General features: G+C 48.6%; 1 protein-coding gene across 1 annotated transcript in view; it reads left to right on the forward strand.

The window, feature by feature from the left end:
- VWF (von Willebrand factor) overlaps positions 1–15,574 on the forward strand; it is a 180,302-nt gene that overhangs the window by 148,090 nt on the left and 16,638 nt on the right. Inside the window, exons 43-47 of the mRNA XM_055280967.2 lie at positions 4,703–4,852; positions 9,260–9,370; positions 11,596–11,776; positions 12,820–12,860; positions 13,388–13,504. Of these exons, the coding sequence (XP_055136942.2) occupies positions 4,703–4,852; positions 9,260–9,370; positions 11,596–11,776; positions 12,820–12,860; positions 13,388–13,504 (600 nt within the window). The remainder of the gene's footprint in view (positions 1–4,702; positions 4,853–9,259; positions 9,371–11,595; positions 11,777–12,819; positions 12,861–13,387; positions 13,505–15,574) is intronic.

Below are 15,574 nucleotides of genomic sequence, written 5' to 3' on the forward strand. Positions count from 1 at the left end.
GTAGGTGAGATTACAAGTGCACACCACCACACCTGGCTAAGATCAGTTAATAGTTTACTCATTTATTTATTTCTGTCAGTTTATCCATCTATCCATGCATCCATTCATCCATCCATCTGCCCATCCAATATTTACTAAGCAACTACTATGTTCTAACAGAATTGGTACTGTGCTAGGTGCTATGGGAGAAATGTTAAGATGAAGTTCCTATGTATGCTCTTGTTACTATATATGACAGTAGTCTATAAACTGAATATAATAAAGTGTCAACGAATGGTACAGATTTCCAATACAAATAGCAGTCTTATAGGTGAAAGAGCTACCAAGATTAGCTATCATTAAGGATTTAATTGATGGAGTGGGGAAGTGAAGGGCACGAAAGTGGCAGAGTGAGAGCTGCAATGAGCCAGAACTGCAGCGGGAAGACCTGAGCATAGTTACAGCTGCTGCATTGAGGGGAGTCCTGACATGAATGACAGAGAAGCCGCAGTCGTCTCTCCTTGGAGCTTATTAGGGCTGGAACAGATCTTTATTTGTCTGGAATGCTTAAGACCTCTGTTCCCCTCTGGATGCTCTTCCAGCTCAGGGATTCTAAGCACGCAGTTTTGGAGAAGTGGGAACAAGTCTAGGAGGCTACGGTTGCTGCTGCTGCTTTCTCATATCTCTGTTCTCCTTCTCATCTTCCTGCCCACCCCTCCTGCCTTGCCATTTTTCTATTAATGTTTCTTATGTGTCTTTAATCTATAGTAATGCCACTCCCCATTTTTATGCCTTTGATTTGTTGGAGAAGTTGGGTCATTTGTCCTGTAGAATGTCATTAATTCTGGATTTGACTAGCAGCTACCTTATGGTATTGCATAATGTGTTCCTCTATCCCCTGTATTTCCAGTAGACTAGAAGTTAGACCCAGGGGATTCATTACATTCAAGGTCAATGCAGTAGGGAGGCAAGAATACCTGATCAAGGGTGCCATGTGCATCACACCTAGAGGCACATAATGTCCAGCTGTCTTCCTTCCTTCCTTCCTTCCTTCCTTCCTTCCTTCCTTCCTTCCTTCCTTCCTTTCTTCCTTCCTTCCTTCCTCTCTCTGTCTCTTTTTCTCTCTTTCTTTCTCTTTCTTTCTTTCTTTCTTTCGTTCGTTAGTTAGTTCGTTCTTTTTTTTGGGTCTCACTCTGTGACCAGGTTGGAGTGCAGTGGCACGATCTCGGCTGATATCAGCCTCGTACTCCCTGGTTCAAGCGATTCTCCTGCCTCAGCCTCCTGAGTAGCTGGGATTGCAGGCACACGCCACCACACCCAGCTAATTTTTGTATTATTAGTAGAGACGGGGTTTCACCATGTTGGCCAGGATGGTGTCAATCTCTTGACCTTGTGATCCACCTGCCTCAACCTCCCAAAGTGCTGGGATTATAGGCGTGAGCCACCACACCTGACCCAGCTGTCCCACTTTCAAAGATAGGACTGACTATGTGTTCAGATGAAATCAACCTATTTCGGCATTGTGAAGTTTACCCCATCAACAATTTATAGTTTTAATATTTATAAGTGTTTGTTGTCTAAGGTTTAGTATGTCATTAGGAGTTTCAAAATTGTGACTTTTCTCTACTTCTATCATACTGATTGCATTTATTAACTGGAATTCTCCCATAAGAAAGAACTTTCTCCCAACTGCTTTCAGTTACCCTGAAATAAAATTACTGTAGACAAAGTAGAATAAGTGCTTGATTTTTTCCTTTCCAGTTTTCATAACCATGAGTTGATGCTCCAGCAACTGTCAGGGACAGCCAAAGAGGTTTTTTGTTTTTAGCATCATTATAAACCCCTGGATTCTTATGTGTTCGATGTGTGTTGATTCATTGTAAACTTTATTTTTTTTTTTTTACTATTCAAGTTGTCCTCCCTAGGGTAAATGGGGGCTCCTTTAAGTTGGCTCTGGAGCCTGTTGGCATGGCCTCATGAGTGTTTTGTAGCTTTCTTGCTTTCTGAAACAATAAGGCGTGCCGGGCTCACCCTGGGCATTTCCTGCCCTAGTCCTTGGATCTGCCGTTTTGACAGAAGTCCCCCTACCTTTTAGTGAAAGCGGTATTTAGGCGGTATAATCTGCATGCCAAGAATGTTTATGGCTCCTGGGTTGCCATTGCCTTAAGACCTTTCTGGTGAACAGAGCTTAGAAATGCATGTTTTAAGAGAGGATAAAAACTCGTAAGTTTGTAGTGGTATTTCTGATTCAAATGAAATTACAGGGCTTTACTTTGATTTTTTGCTTGTTATCACTTCTCTTCTAAGTAGAAAATTCTGGTTTCCTAACATAATTAACTACTTATTTGCTTTATCTTGCAATATACCTGTAATAGTTTCAAAACTAACCTGTAATCCTAGCACTTTGGGAGGCCAAGGTGGGCAGATTACTTGAGGTTGGGAGTTCAAGACCAACTGGCCAACATGGTGAAACCCCATCTCTACTAAAAAATTCAAAAAATTAGTTGGGTGTGGTAGTACGCGCCTGTAATTCCAGCTACTCTGGAGGCTGAAGCAGGAGAATCGCTCGAATCTGGGAGGCGGAGGTTGCAGTGAGCCGAGATTGTGCCATTGCACTCTGGCCTGGGCTACAGAGTGAGACTTTGTCTCAAAGAAAAAAAAAATAAATAAAATTTCCTTTCAGTTCTTCTTGTCCTAAAAAAAAACTCATTGGGGGATATATAGTGTAAATACTAGGTTTTGAAGTCATTTGAAATAACTATTATATTATGATATAATATATATTATATAATAATTATTATAAATAATAATTATGTGCCACTGACTTGATATCTAGTTAATGAGATACTTCAATTTGTTTTCCATTTTTAGGGATTGCTTTTTATTTCTTTTAAAATTTAAAATTACTATAGTGTAAAACATTTAAATGATTTTAAACCCCAAATTATAAAACAAGACATATTCCCAGCAGTCTTACTCTGTGTTTTCTCTACCATATTCCCTCCTCCACCCTATAATTTATATATGTGAGTATACATAATATATATTATATATATAATGTGTGTGTGTATGTGTATATATATATATAGAGAGAGAGAGAGAGTGAGAGAGAGAGAGAGACGGGGTCTTGCTCTGTCACCCAGGCTGCAGTGCAGTGATGTGACTTCAACTAACTTCAGCCTCCACCCCCTAGGCTCAGACGATCCTCCCCTCAGCCTCCTGAGTAGCTGGGACTACAGGCATACGCCACCACATCCGGCTAATTTTTGTATGTTTTTGTAGAGACAAGGTTTCATCATGTTACCCAGGCTGGTCTGGAGCTTCTCAACTCAACCAGTCTGCCTGCCTCAGCCTCCCAAAGTGCTGGGATTATAGGCATCAGCCACCGTGCCCAGCTTTTATAATTTTTATTAGTTTTTCTCTTTTTGAAAATATAACTGAATTTTATACATGTATGTTTCTTCCCATGTCTCATAGAAAGGAAGTATATTATGAATTATATTTTAAATTGTTCTTTCTCATTTAACAATATTTGATGGAGATTATTCTGTATCAGTGTGTAGAGATCTGCCTTATTCTTTGTTATAGCTGCATAGTACTCCATTGCATGGCAGCACCATAGTTTTGTTTCAACAAGTCCCTTATTGGTGGACATTTGAGTTGCTTCAGCCTTTTGCTATTACTAATTGCAGTAACAAACAGCCATATGCATCTGTCATTTTGTGGTCTTGACAGTGTGTCTTTGGGATGATTCCTAGAAGTGAGATTCTGGGTCAAATTGTAAATACACATTTACTTTTGCTAAGTATTGCTAAACGATTCTTCTCCATAGGGATGGTAACATTTTCCTGCAGGCCTTTTAATAGAACAAGGGGTCTCATTCAATAAGTTCATTATACAGAAGCTAGAAGACTGAGAAGATATATGATAATGGTTTCAAAATGTTTGAACTGCTATTATGACAGTCACAGGGTGGAGACCTACTTTGCATAGCTTTGGAGGGCATACTTGGGATTAATTTCAAAACTGTCATTAAGTCCCCTGATCAAACAGCTTCCTTAGCTCGTCATTCCAACAAAAAGATGTCCGAGCATTGTCTGTGGCGTGCGTCCCAGACTTTCCATGTTTCCCTTTCAACCAACCTTTTTCATCTCCTTTCCCGCATCTCTACCAGAGCCTATCGTTCTTCCAAATAGGATCCCTTGTCTCTCAAACATATCCCCTGCTCTGTGTCCCAGAGTCTTTGCTCATTATGTTCCTAGTCACTTGTGGGCAAGGGGACACGCATTCATAGCCCCTGTCCCATTTGCTCGTAAGTGGGCAGAGGGCTAGATGAGGATGGGCTCCAAGTCCCAGGACATTACTGGGTCTGGGAATGTGGGTACAGCTTCTCGGTGACATAGGAAGGAGTGAAGTGCAGTTCAGGCAGGAAGAAGCGAGACCAAGGCAGCCAGTGTGTTGTATTCAACTCTGTGGGACCATGAAGGCCTCACGAGGGGCCACCCCTGAGAGACTGGGGATGGCTTTTCTAAGGCTGGCGGGCAGGGAAAGGAGGAGGATGAAATCTGCTTTATAAGCAGCCCTGCGTATGGGCGGAGACCACATTTGGTTTTATTTATTGCCACATTCTCAGTACCTAGAGCGGCTTCTGTGTAGTGGGGGCTAACTCACCGCTTGTTTCAATGAGCAAAATGAGTTCACTCACGAAAACTTATGTCTCCAGGTGTGTGTCCATCGAAGCACCATCTACCCTGTGGGCCAGTTCTGGGAGGAGGGCTGCGACGTGTGCACCTGCACCGACATGGAGGATGCTGTGATGGGCCTCCGCGTGGCCCAGTGCTCCCAGAAGCCCTGTGAGGACAGCTGTCGGTCGGTGAGTGGGGCAGAGGGGCTGGGCATGCCTGCAGCCATCAGAGCAGGAAAGTAGAGGAGGGCATCTTAGGAAGGATAAGAAAGTTTCTTTTCTTTTCTTTTTTTTTTTTTAAGTGGAGACTCACTCTGTCGCCCGGGCTGGAGTGCAGTGGCACAATCTCGGCTCACTGCAAGCTCTGCCTCCCAGGTTCACGAGAAAGGGCAAGAAAGGTTCTTTAGTGACCTCTGGTTCAAGGCTAGGGGTGAGGAAGAGGGAGGGGGTTAGGGCTCGGTAAGAAGAAAAAGCATGAGCAAAGGATTTCTACATCATCCTTCTGCAGTTCAGGCCTTGGCTAATGGTCACATCTGTTGTATGGTCTTAAGTCTAAAGGACTGGTGGAGTAGGTTTGAGCAGAGACATGGGGAGGACTAAATGCCTAGAAAAGAGGACTTGATTTTTTCCTTTTTCTTCCACCCTCATATATCACCTTCGCCTGTCCCTAGAACAAACGTATACTCTGAATTTTCTAGGATCGTCCTGGTTTCAGTGTACTCTGGTGTTTCCACATAGACTGTTGATTTTCAGACCATGTTTATAATTTGAGGTACGGAAAACATGATCCCTGTTTCCCAAATCCACGTTTGTGGTGGCTGCCCCTGAGGCTCCTGTGTGTGCTGGGGTGCCCTATTCTTGCATGTTTAGGACTGATCAGACCCGAGAAAAAGGGAGCGACAGCCTGCAGGGAGGATTGTGGGTCAAATTCTGCTTGCTGGTTTAATGCGATTATTATTATTACATTATTATCAGCAGATAATGATGTTAAGAGAAGAGGTGCCAGGGCAGGCAAGCACATCCATCTTGTGGTTGCTTCTGCAAATGTCAATGGCAGTGAAGACAGAGCTCCTGAAGGTGTTTTCGAGGTGAATGGTTGGACAGAGGAGGGCCTGAGGGCAAATCCTGAAACCCAGGCCCCCCACCTGCTGTTCTACCTGCATTTGGGTACTGAGAGTGAGTGGAGGTGCTCAGTACCTTTGGGAGAGGATGATGCTGTGGTATCCAGGTGTTCCTGTGGGAAACCCTAAGTTTTGGAAACCCTTTGGTTTTCATCTCCTCTCACAGGCCATCTGAGGCCAGGGAAATAACTTGCTGTCAAATAGAGTGCTGCTTAGAGGTCATTTTTAGAAAATTGGCAACCGATGTATTTCGTGTTTCAGTGGGGAGTTTTGCCTGCAAAGAATAGAACCCATTCAGGCTAGCTACAATAAAAGGGTATTTGTAGAAAAGATACAGGAGGATCTCTTAGACAGGAAGTGCAGGATTTGTAGGTGGGCACCATGGTCCTACAGCATGTCTCTCCATTTGTCCTAAGAGCCAGTATTTCTGTCCATCTGCTCCAGCTCCTCACTGCCGGCCAGCTTCCTCTGTGCAGAAGTTTTGCTTTCTCACACATTTTGTTTGCACACAGCTTTGTCAAATCTTACTTCAACTCCACACAGCTTTTCAGATCCACGGTTCATCCCTGTCCAATCTGACTCAGTCGGTCTTTGTGTTTCATGGATCAGCTTCTCAAGAGGAAAGCTGACAGGCCCAGCTCAGCCCTTGGATCGGGTCCACTGTCCAGTTCATGCTCTGGTCCAGTCAACTATTGGGAGAGCTGCAGGTCCTGGGGTATAATCCTGGCTGCGTAGAAAAGCTGCGGGCAGTTTCAAAAAGAAGATGAGTAGGGAGGTCAGGGCAGGAGTGGAGGAGGAACCGTGTCTAGAACTCTTGACCATGTGATTGCTCTAGGGAATCGAGTGCCCTGTCTTAGAGGCTGAATGTTCTCATCTTCTGGGGAGGAGAAGGGAGCCTCGTGGTTTAAAATCTCAGGGGACGTGGGAGGCTGGGCTTCGATCTGTACTGTGTTGAGTGGGGTGGGAGCTTAAGTAAGTTACAGATGGTCTCAGACTTCATTCTGCAAAGAGAAGAGTATTGTTAGCATTACTAGCTCTGGTCCGACCTCAGAGGCACTTGGGCTCATATCTGCCAGTCCATGTGTTGTCTAGGTTGGGACAGAGAAGAAAGAACAGCACTACCATCATCACCCTGAAGCCACAGTCTGCAGAAACACGCTTTCTCCAAGCTCCTCTGTAGTTCTCTGCTCTTCATGTCAGAGGAATGGCGGCAGGCAAGCAGGGGCATTGGCGGCTTCTCAGGAATGTTCCAAGCGGGCCTCAGGCGATGGCCTTGCTTCCGTGTCCGTAGTGAGAGGAGGCCTGCACCTCTGTACAAGCCTTTGAGGGGATTTTTCATGAAGCCCGATGGCCCTCTGACTCCTCACCCGTAGGCTCCTGAATCAGGCTCAGTCAAGGTGTAGGAACTGTGTTCTGAGAAGCTGAAGGAAGTCCATTAGATACTATTTACTCTGTGATACTCCTCAGGAGGAAGAAGAGGGAGCGCTGTTCTTCTCAGTATCAGACAGGAAACAGGACCACCCCAGGGAATGGGGTTGGCCAGAACCCCTGTAGCTCACATGAAGCCTGTGGACACTGGAGGGTCCTGACCTGAGCCCAGAGCCCATCCAGTTAGGCTGGTACAACCTGCAGCTCCAGTGTTGCAAGGGCCAGTCTGACCCAGGAAGAGCTTTTCAAACTGTGCTTCTCAGATCGCCTCAGGGGGCAAGTGACCAGAGCTTGGCATCTGCCACCTCCATTTCAGTTATAGCAATTGTGCTTAAAGGGTTGTGCTGCTAGATAAATTCATAATTTATTTTTCAGTGTGTATGTTTTCAGGTTGGGTGGCTAGTAGACCTACTTAGTTCCATTCTTAATTGGGAAACCAATGAAAACAGGATGGAGAAGAGAGCCAGGAGAAGGGCCTGGGATGTGTATTTTGATACAAGATATCAAGTGTAGATATAAGCGAGGGAATATGTTGGAGGAAGGGAAAATAAAGAATTGAAAAATATAGGTTGGACCCTGGTTGTGCAGCCAGAAAACAGGGTTGCTGTGGGGTATGGAGGGGAATCTTAGAAAGACGGAAATTTGGAGGCATGGCTAAAAGTATCTGGGTGTGAGAAGCTAGTGGGGCTGTGGGAACAGGCATCTGGCCTGGGAGCCATCCATAATATTGACACTGTTTGCTCATGGTGAGAGGCAACAGGAGACAAAAATAATATGCAAATCTCGATCATTCAGCCTTCTAGAGAGGCGCACGAGAACGACAGCAGATCCCTAAAGGTATTAATTACTGTCTTCTGTGTTCTTTGAGTCTTTGTTTCTGACCCCCTGAGACCTTGTTTTTTTCTTTAATGGCATTTTGAATGTTCTGCTGTATCGTGGAGGGTGTGTACACAGATTGAGACATCCTAATTTGTTGTCTCCTCCATAGTACCTAGTACATCATAGGTGCACAGTAAATGACTAGAATCTTGGCTGATAAAAGCCTGGAGACAGCTCACTGCACACTACTGGGAGGTGGGCGGGGATATCAATAGGTCTCGTGGAGAACGGGTGAGGTTGAGCCAAGTCTCAGGAGTGTTGAGACCGTCCAGAGAGAGGCATACGTGTTGTACATCTTCAGATTCGGCCCTGCTCGGGAGTGTGCTTGGGGAGCAGAGCAGGCTGCCATCCACACCCATCCTGAACAGCTGTGGTTACTCTTTCTCTCTTAAGGACACAGCTCCAAGATGGAGCGTAGTCCTGGGTTCTTTTCCTTTGGCTCCTGGGACAAACACACTGTCATTGCTTCGACTATTCTTTGTATAGACTTTTCAGAGGAGAGTTTCAGTCCATGTTCATGATGCTTTAGCCAGATTGGAGGACCTTCTAGAGGCAAGATGGGCCGACAAACTCCCAGGATGCTGGTCTCCCTGGCATGCTTTCTGGGGAAGGTTTGTCTGTTGCTCTCTCATCTCATTTTTCTTTTGTAAAGAACACCGTACCCTATAAATTACTAGGTAAATGTCAAGTAACCTCTGGGGAAGCCCAAATCTGCACGTTGGTGAGCAGTATTGGGATCAAGTGTTCGTCTTATATGGGAGGCTAGCCCTGTGAGAGCAGAGATCAGATCCCAGTCATCCTGAGTGTTCCTCTCGGTCAGTGAGGGGCCCTAGAGTTGGCCATGATAAGGGCCAGGTTAGTAAGCTGCTGCTAAGTGAACTCTGGGCTGTCTTTAATGCTCCCACGGACTGGATCATGGTCTCTCTCAAAGTGGGATCTTTCAGGGGGCAGAATTATATCTCTGCAGCTGATGTAAGACTTCGTTTAGTGACCTAGTGGTTGCTGCTTCTTGGCATGGCCCTGAGGCTGGTTGACAACAAAGATGAAAATGCTCAGACCAGTGGTCACTCGGCAGAACCCCAGGGCTCAGTACGCAGGAGGCATAGGTAAGAGCCCCTGTGTCTTTGCTGCTGGCCTGTCCTTACTCTGTTTTTTTCTGCTTTTCCAGGGCTTCACTTATGTTCTGCATGAAGGAGAGTGCTGTGGAAGGTGCCTGCCATCTGCCTGTGAGGTGGTGACCGGCTCACCGCGGGGCGACTCCCAGTCTTTCTGGAAGAGTGTAGGTCCAGGCCCCCGGGATGGGGAGGAGGGCAGATTGGGGCCACTCCAGGGACCAGCGTTGACCTTGGTTTCATCTCATTCCCTGCCCTTTGCTTTCCCCACTGGGCATTTCACCCAGCTGTTGGTGTTATCCAGATGCCAGCTGGGTTGATCTGCCCCTTAGGAACTAGTTAAGACTGCCTCAGGCTTCCCATTTTGTAAATTTTGGGAGAAGCCCAGGGCCCTCCCAGGGGGGTTCATGCTGTCTCATTCACTTGTGAATCTGAGGTGCTGTGGCTGAACGGCTGGTTTTGGGATGGCCTCACCACCCCTCCAAAGTGCCACAGGCTGCAAGTACTGTTCTGGACCACATTGACCCAGGCAGCGTCCTCAGACCTTTTCACTGATTTCTACTGAAACCTCCCTGGTGGTTTTAGGGAGGTGGAAAACTTTACAACACAGAAAAGGAACAGTATTTCCCACAGTCCCTCTGCTATTTCTGCAGATCTGGCTGGGGCATCTTGCCAGTCCCCCATTGCCCCACTCTTATCCTCTCCTGGCTGGCCCACCCCCACCAGTCCCTTCTTCTAACACAGAGCAGTTCAGCTGTCTCCCGTGTGCTGCCAGGTTCTCTCTTAGGCTCTGGTGCTCATCAAGCCATTTTCTTAAACACAGAGGATTCCGTCTTTGGGGATTTTAGTCCAGATGCTAGGAGAATCATGGTTCTTTCAGTCTGGTCAGAAGGATAAGGTGGCTGGTGCCAAGTCCTGGCAGCCTTGGGAACTGGTGCTGGGAGGAGGAGGTGAGCTGCCCATATGGGCCTTCCCTCTGTCTTCCGCAGCAAGACCAATGCGCTTCCCTTCGAGAGGAAGGCCAAAGGTCTGCTATCTTGTCCTGAGCCTTCCCCATCTCTTACCCAGGCCCATTGCCTTTCTCCTCCCCAGTGATAACATAATGACTCACTGGGCTTTTTCAGGTGAGTTTCCACCTCCCCCTCTAGTCTGAGTTGCCTATGGGTTCCCTTCCCTGTGTTCTCCCCTCCCCACCTTTTAGTGCTTCTGCTCCCGTGTGCTCTGGATGGAGGCAGGTTTTGTTCCTTCTCTCCAGGGTCAAGGTCCAGCTCAGATCAGAGGCTGCCCCATCCTGGTGGGGCTGAGAGCCGGTCCCTTTGCGCTCAGTATTCCTGCCCCTTTCCCCATCTCTCATCTCCCTTCAAGGCCCACCCCACCCTGCCCCTCATCAGTGTTTGCAAAGCATAAGGTGACCTGGGCTTCTCTCCTCTACCTCAAGTCTCCATCTTACCTAAAAGACTTGGGTGTTGGCAATGGCTTTGCTGCTGAACCATGTCAGGGGTCAGCGGGGGTGGCGGCAATGGGTCCTCTTAATGAGCCGGTGGCCACGGCTCAGTGAGTGAGTAATCAGAGGAGGGAGGGGTCTGGAGGGTGGATTCAGGCCTGCAGTGGGAAGATTTGGCCGTAGAGAGTCAGGAGTGGGAGGTGAAGAGAACGGCTGCAAGTGTTTGGCCTTTTCTACACCTCATCTGGAAGGAGAAGAAATAAGCAGGCACCAGGAGAAGTATGTCAGGGCATGAGATGGCGGCAGAGGGCACCTAGTTACATATCTGGGTGCTGGCTGACACAGAGGGCTCTTGGAGTGACATTTTCTGGGGGAGATCCTCCTGGTGACTTTTCTGAACCATGGTCTTGGGCCCTTTCAGTGCTTTTTGCCCATGGTGACAACCCTTGGGTGACAAGCCTTGGGGTCAGGCTACCTATGTGCAGTCTTCATGGACAGATTGCAGGGCTGTAGGGGTCCCAGGCCAGCCTTCCCAGGCTTCTGCCAGCTTCCTGTCTCCCGCTACCGTGGGAAGTGGCACCAGCCTGGGAAATGGGTTGAGCTTCCCGGCTGCACCTTCCCTCTGATGGCCCACACTGCTGCTTCTCGGCCAGAGTGTCTGAGCTCAGCTCCAACCAATGCTGAGGAAGGGAGGGTGAGTCCCCTGGCTTCTCCAGGGTGCTTGCCTGGGTGCCTCAGTCAGGTGATTTTGACCTAAACTGTTTGAGTGGTGCTCACCGAGATGGGCCCCACCCATCCCCTCCGTGGGCCCTACCCTGTGGTGGGACTTACATGTTAAGCCAGGCGTCACGTCTAGAAACCGACTCCCTGAGAGAAGAGCACATTCCCACCGGGACCCTGGGCTCCAGCCCTGCCCCGGCTTGTTGGACTAACTCTGGTGCCCCGCAGGTCGGCTCTCAGTGGGCCTCCCCGGAGAACCCCTGCCTCATCAACGAGTGTGTCCGAGTGAAGGAGGAGGTCTTTGTACAGCAAAGGAACGTCTCCTGCCCCCAGCTGGAGGTCCCTGCCTGCCCCTCGGGCTTTCAGCTGAGCTGTAAGACCTCAGCGTGCTGCCCAAGCTGTCGCTGTGGTAAGGCACGCAGGCCGGGGCTGGGCTGGACTGGGCACCACCTTTAAACCTCTCTTTCCACCTTTGGCTCCTGAATTCTTTGCCTTTTTAGCAACTTAGGGAAATGGATAGGACCAAAACCTTCCCATGTGCTCCTACTGCTTTTATGAGAAAGCAAATAAAATGGGAAAACCATAGGAATTTCCTGAAGATCACTACATGGCAAGACTGGGATTCAACCCTAGGCTTCTCTGATTTGCAGACCACCTTTATATGCTGTGACGTTTCACCCAGGGGAAGGCGTTCAACTTGCCACCCCGAGCCTGCCAACAAACAAAAAAATGGCAACAACAACAAAAACTAGTTCTTTCTACCATATCCTGCTCTGAATTTTATTTATTTGTTTGTTTGTTTGTTTGAGGCAGATTCTCACTCTGGAGTGCTTGGCGCTATCTCTGGATAGGCTAGAGTGCAGTGGCACTATTTTGGTTCACTGCAACCTTGGCCTCCTGGGTTCAAGCACTTTTCCTGCCTCAGCCTCCCGAGTAGCTGGGATTACAGGCGTGCGCCACCATGCTTGGCTAATTTTTGTATTTCTAGTAGAGATGTGGTTTTGCTATGTTGGCTGGGCTGATCTTGAACTCCTGACCTCAAGTGATCCGCCCACCTTGGCCTCCCAAAGTGCTGGGATTACAGGCGTGAGCCACTGTGTCTGGCCACTGAATTCCTGAAACTGAAAATTTCAAGAATAGCATTTCATTGTTTCATAAACCCAAACATCCTCCCATTCATCCCATCCCTTAAATGTAAATTCACATAAGCAAGTGCTGTCGCTTGGAGAATGTACGGGGCTCTTCTCATTGTGGGCTGCATGGGGAAGGGAGGCCGCTGTGGGCTCCAGCAGTAGGACCCCCGGTGCTGGGTTGTGGCGTGGGGGGAAAGGGCCGACCGATACAGGAGGGAGGCCCAGACACGGAGGAGGAGCCCCAAAGAGAGCAGCCTGCTCGCCAGTCTCACCAGGGTGTGTTTTGCCCACTCTCACTCTGCACCTTTCCCTCCCCCAGAACGCGTGGAGGCCTGCATGCTCAATGGCACCATCATTGGGGTGAGCCGCTGCCCTCTTCCCCAGAGCAAGTGGTGGGGACAGGGAAGGGGGTACTGCGGGAAGGGGAGCAGGCAAGTCATCATAAAGCAGAAATGAAGGAAACCAGGGAGACCTCACCCCAGCTTTCCACTGCCTGTGGGACATGCCTGGCATCCTGGAGCCCAGGCTAGGACCACCTTCCCGACTCTCCGGGCCTGTCTCACACTCACTTCCTGGCCCCCACCGCAGGCACCTGCGCGTTTCTTCTGTGCACAGAGAAGCAGTCTGAAGTCATTGTGCACATTTTAGTTTGTCCCCTCTGCCACTACCTGGGCTGCCTCTTTGGCATGAAAGTTCTCACTCTTACCATCTCCCTACTGGAGGTGGGAGGACAGGAAGGCAGTGGGCCACGGGAGACAGGAGGAGCAGCAGAGCGATGGCTCGTGGGAGCTATGGGTGGGTGGGCAGGAGACAGGGTATGGGAGTGAGGTGAGTGGGGGGGGTTGGGGGATGCTGGGGTGGCCTAACCCTGGTGCCTCTGGTTCCAGCCCGGGAAGAGTGTGATGATCGATGTGTGCACGACCTGCCGCTGCATGGCGCAGGTGGGGGTCATCTCTGGATTCAGGCTGGAGTGCAGGAAGACCACCTGCAATCCCTGCCCCCTGGTAAGAGAGGCTCAGTGGGGGCCGGGGGCATGGACTGGACGCTTGTGGGACCCACCCAGGCAGTGGGACCTCACTGGGGTCTTTAAATAAATAAATCTTTCATAATTTTCTGATTATAAACAATAACTGACAATAATAAAGAAGAGACTAAAAGTCACCCACCCGAAGTGCATGCCTCAGAAACAATTATAATTTTAGTTTTATAATTTGCAAACATTTTCTTCCTGAGTTTTCAAAATAAACACAATATTTGCCAGGCTTATGATACTATGTTTACAGTTCTGTATCCCTTTTTATATATTTTAAGAAACAGTACCACCGTTCTTTGAAAATATTAAAAATTAGCCGACAAATATTTATCAGACACCTCCTATGTGCGAGGCTCTACACAACATTCCTTTGAATGGATGTACCTCATGTATACAACCAAGCTATTATTACAGGACATTTGGGTGGTTTCAAATATTTCACCCTGTTTTTGCCAGGTCATGCTGACGATGCTTGGTCTGAATACTTCCTTGAGGTGGTTCTGAGAGATGGACTTCTCATTCCTAGTTTGGGAGATGAAACTGGCATTCCGTGGGTTTCAGTTTCGACTTTTAGTCCCACCTCACTGGGAAGTTTTGAACCTATGGCGGCAGGGCAGGGCCTGCAGCTAAGGAGGGGGCCTTGGCTTCTTCCTCAAGCTCCCTTCTGGATGTGGGGCTTCTGCTGTTTTAGAAAATACCATTGGTCGGAGGAGTTTCTTGTGAGATAGACACATGAACTATGGCGATGGCTTTCTCGGAGGGTACAGGGAAGTGCTTGTCTCCCTCAGCTCGGAGACAGGGGGCTGCAGCAAGGTGGAGGGGAGCCTCTTATAAGCAGGCAGCACAGTGGCCAGAGGGGAGGGGTTGGGGGCCAAGAGGTCGTGCAGGTGCATTTTACACTGTTGAGGACAAGGGACAGGTAGATGTTCTACGTCTGTGTTCTTCATGGCACTTAGAGGTATCATGCTCAAAGTACGGGCTTAATAAAAGAAGTGTGGAGTGGATGGGTCTGTAGGAGACACAGCTGTTTCTGAGAGAATGATTCAGCGAGAGCATTCCTTAATTAGGAAGAAGCTAAGTATGTGGTTTTCCTTTTGCTTATTTTTTTAAAATCCCAGTTGATGTTTTAGGATTTGGGGCCCAGTTGTGTGCACGCGTTGTGTGCATGTGTGTGTGTATTGTGTGCGTGTGTGTGTGTGTGTTGTGTAACAACCCTCCTAGAACACGTCTGGGCTTCCATATGGAATGAAACAATGCTGCCTGGAGTCATGTGGCATCCCTTTTTCCTGGGATGTCCGCTGAAGTCCAGTCAGGGCAGTCAGGAGACAGCAGGCCGCCCACTTCAATGCCAGCCTGTGGAGACGGCACTGCAGCCTGCTGTCTGGAGGGCAGGCCCGCTCACTCCCTGCAGTGCCCTCTGGTGTTCAGAGGGAGCCACAGCCTCTTCCTCCGTGTCTGGAGAAATCCACCTTTAGAATCCACTCTCAGATGTAGGTTTCCAAATACTCAAAAATCCATGGCCCCATTTGGTCTGTGTATTCTTCTTCTCCAGAATTCTGGCATCTCCCAGGGGAGTGCAAGCCACCTCGTCTCTCTTGAGATCCCTTAGATTCGCCCTCCCTCTATGCATCTCTCAAGCCTTGCTGAAGCCAGCCTCTGCTGATCCCGTTCTAGCTCAGCGTCCTCCACTAGTCTTACTACGTCTTCTGCCGCGAAGGGTCTCTGGGACACCTCCTGGGGTAGGGGTAGCTGTGGTGAATTAGGTCTAGGTAGGTCGGCTGGAACTGCCCACGTCGGGCTGAAGTGCCAGCATTGCCTGAGATGTGAGTCTTCTGTTGCCTCCCAGGGAAGACAATGCTCTTACCTGAAGGGAGAGCGGCAGAGGGCAGTTTGTGCTGATGAGTGGTCGAGATGAGGCTTGACAGCTGAGCTCAAAGAAAGCATGAGGAAGAGAGCTCACCCTGCTGTGGAACTCTGGAAAGGCGTCCCAGAGGAGGGCAACCCTGAGCGGACCTCGAGCAATGAATGGGTTGAATGTCCA

The sequence above is a fragment of the Symphalangus syndactylus genome, chromosome 5 (genome assembly GCF_028878055.3).
Source record: "Symphalangus syndactylus isolate Jambi chromosome 5, NHGRI_mSymSyn1-v2.1_pri, whole genome shotgun sequence".
In the NCBI taxonomy this organism is placed as follows: domain Eukaryota; kingdom Metazoa; phylum Chordata; class Mammalia; order Primates; family Hylobatidae; genus Symphalangus; species Symphalangus syndactylus.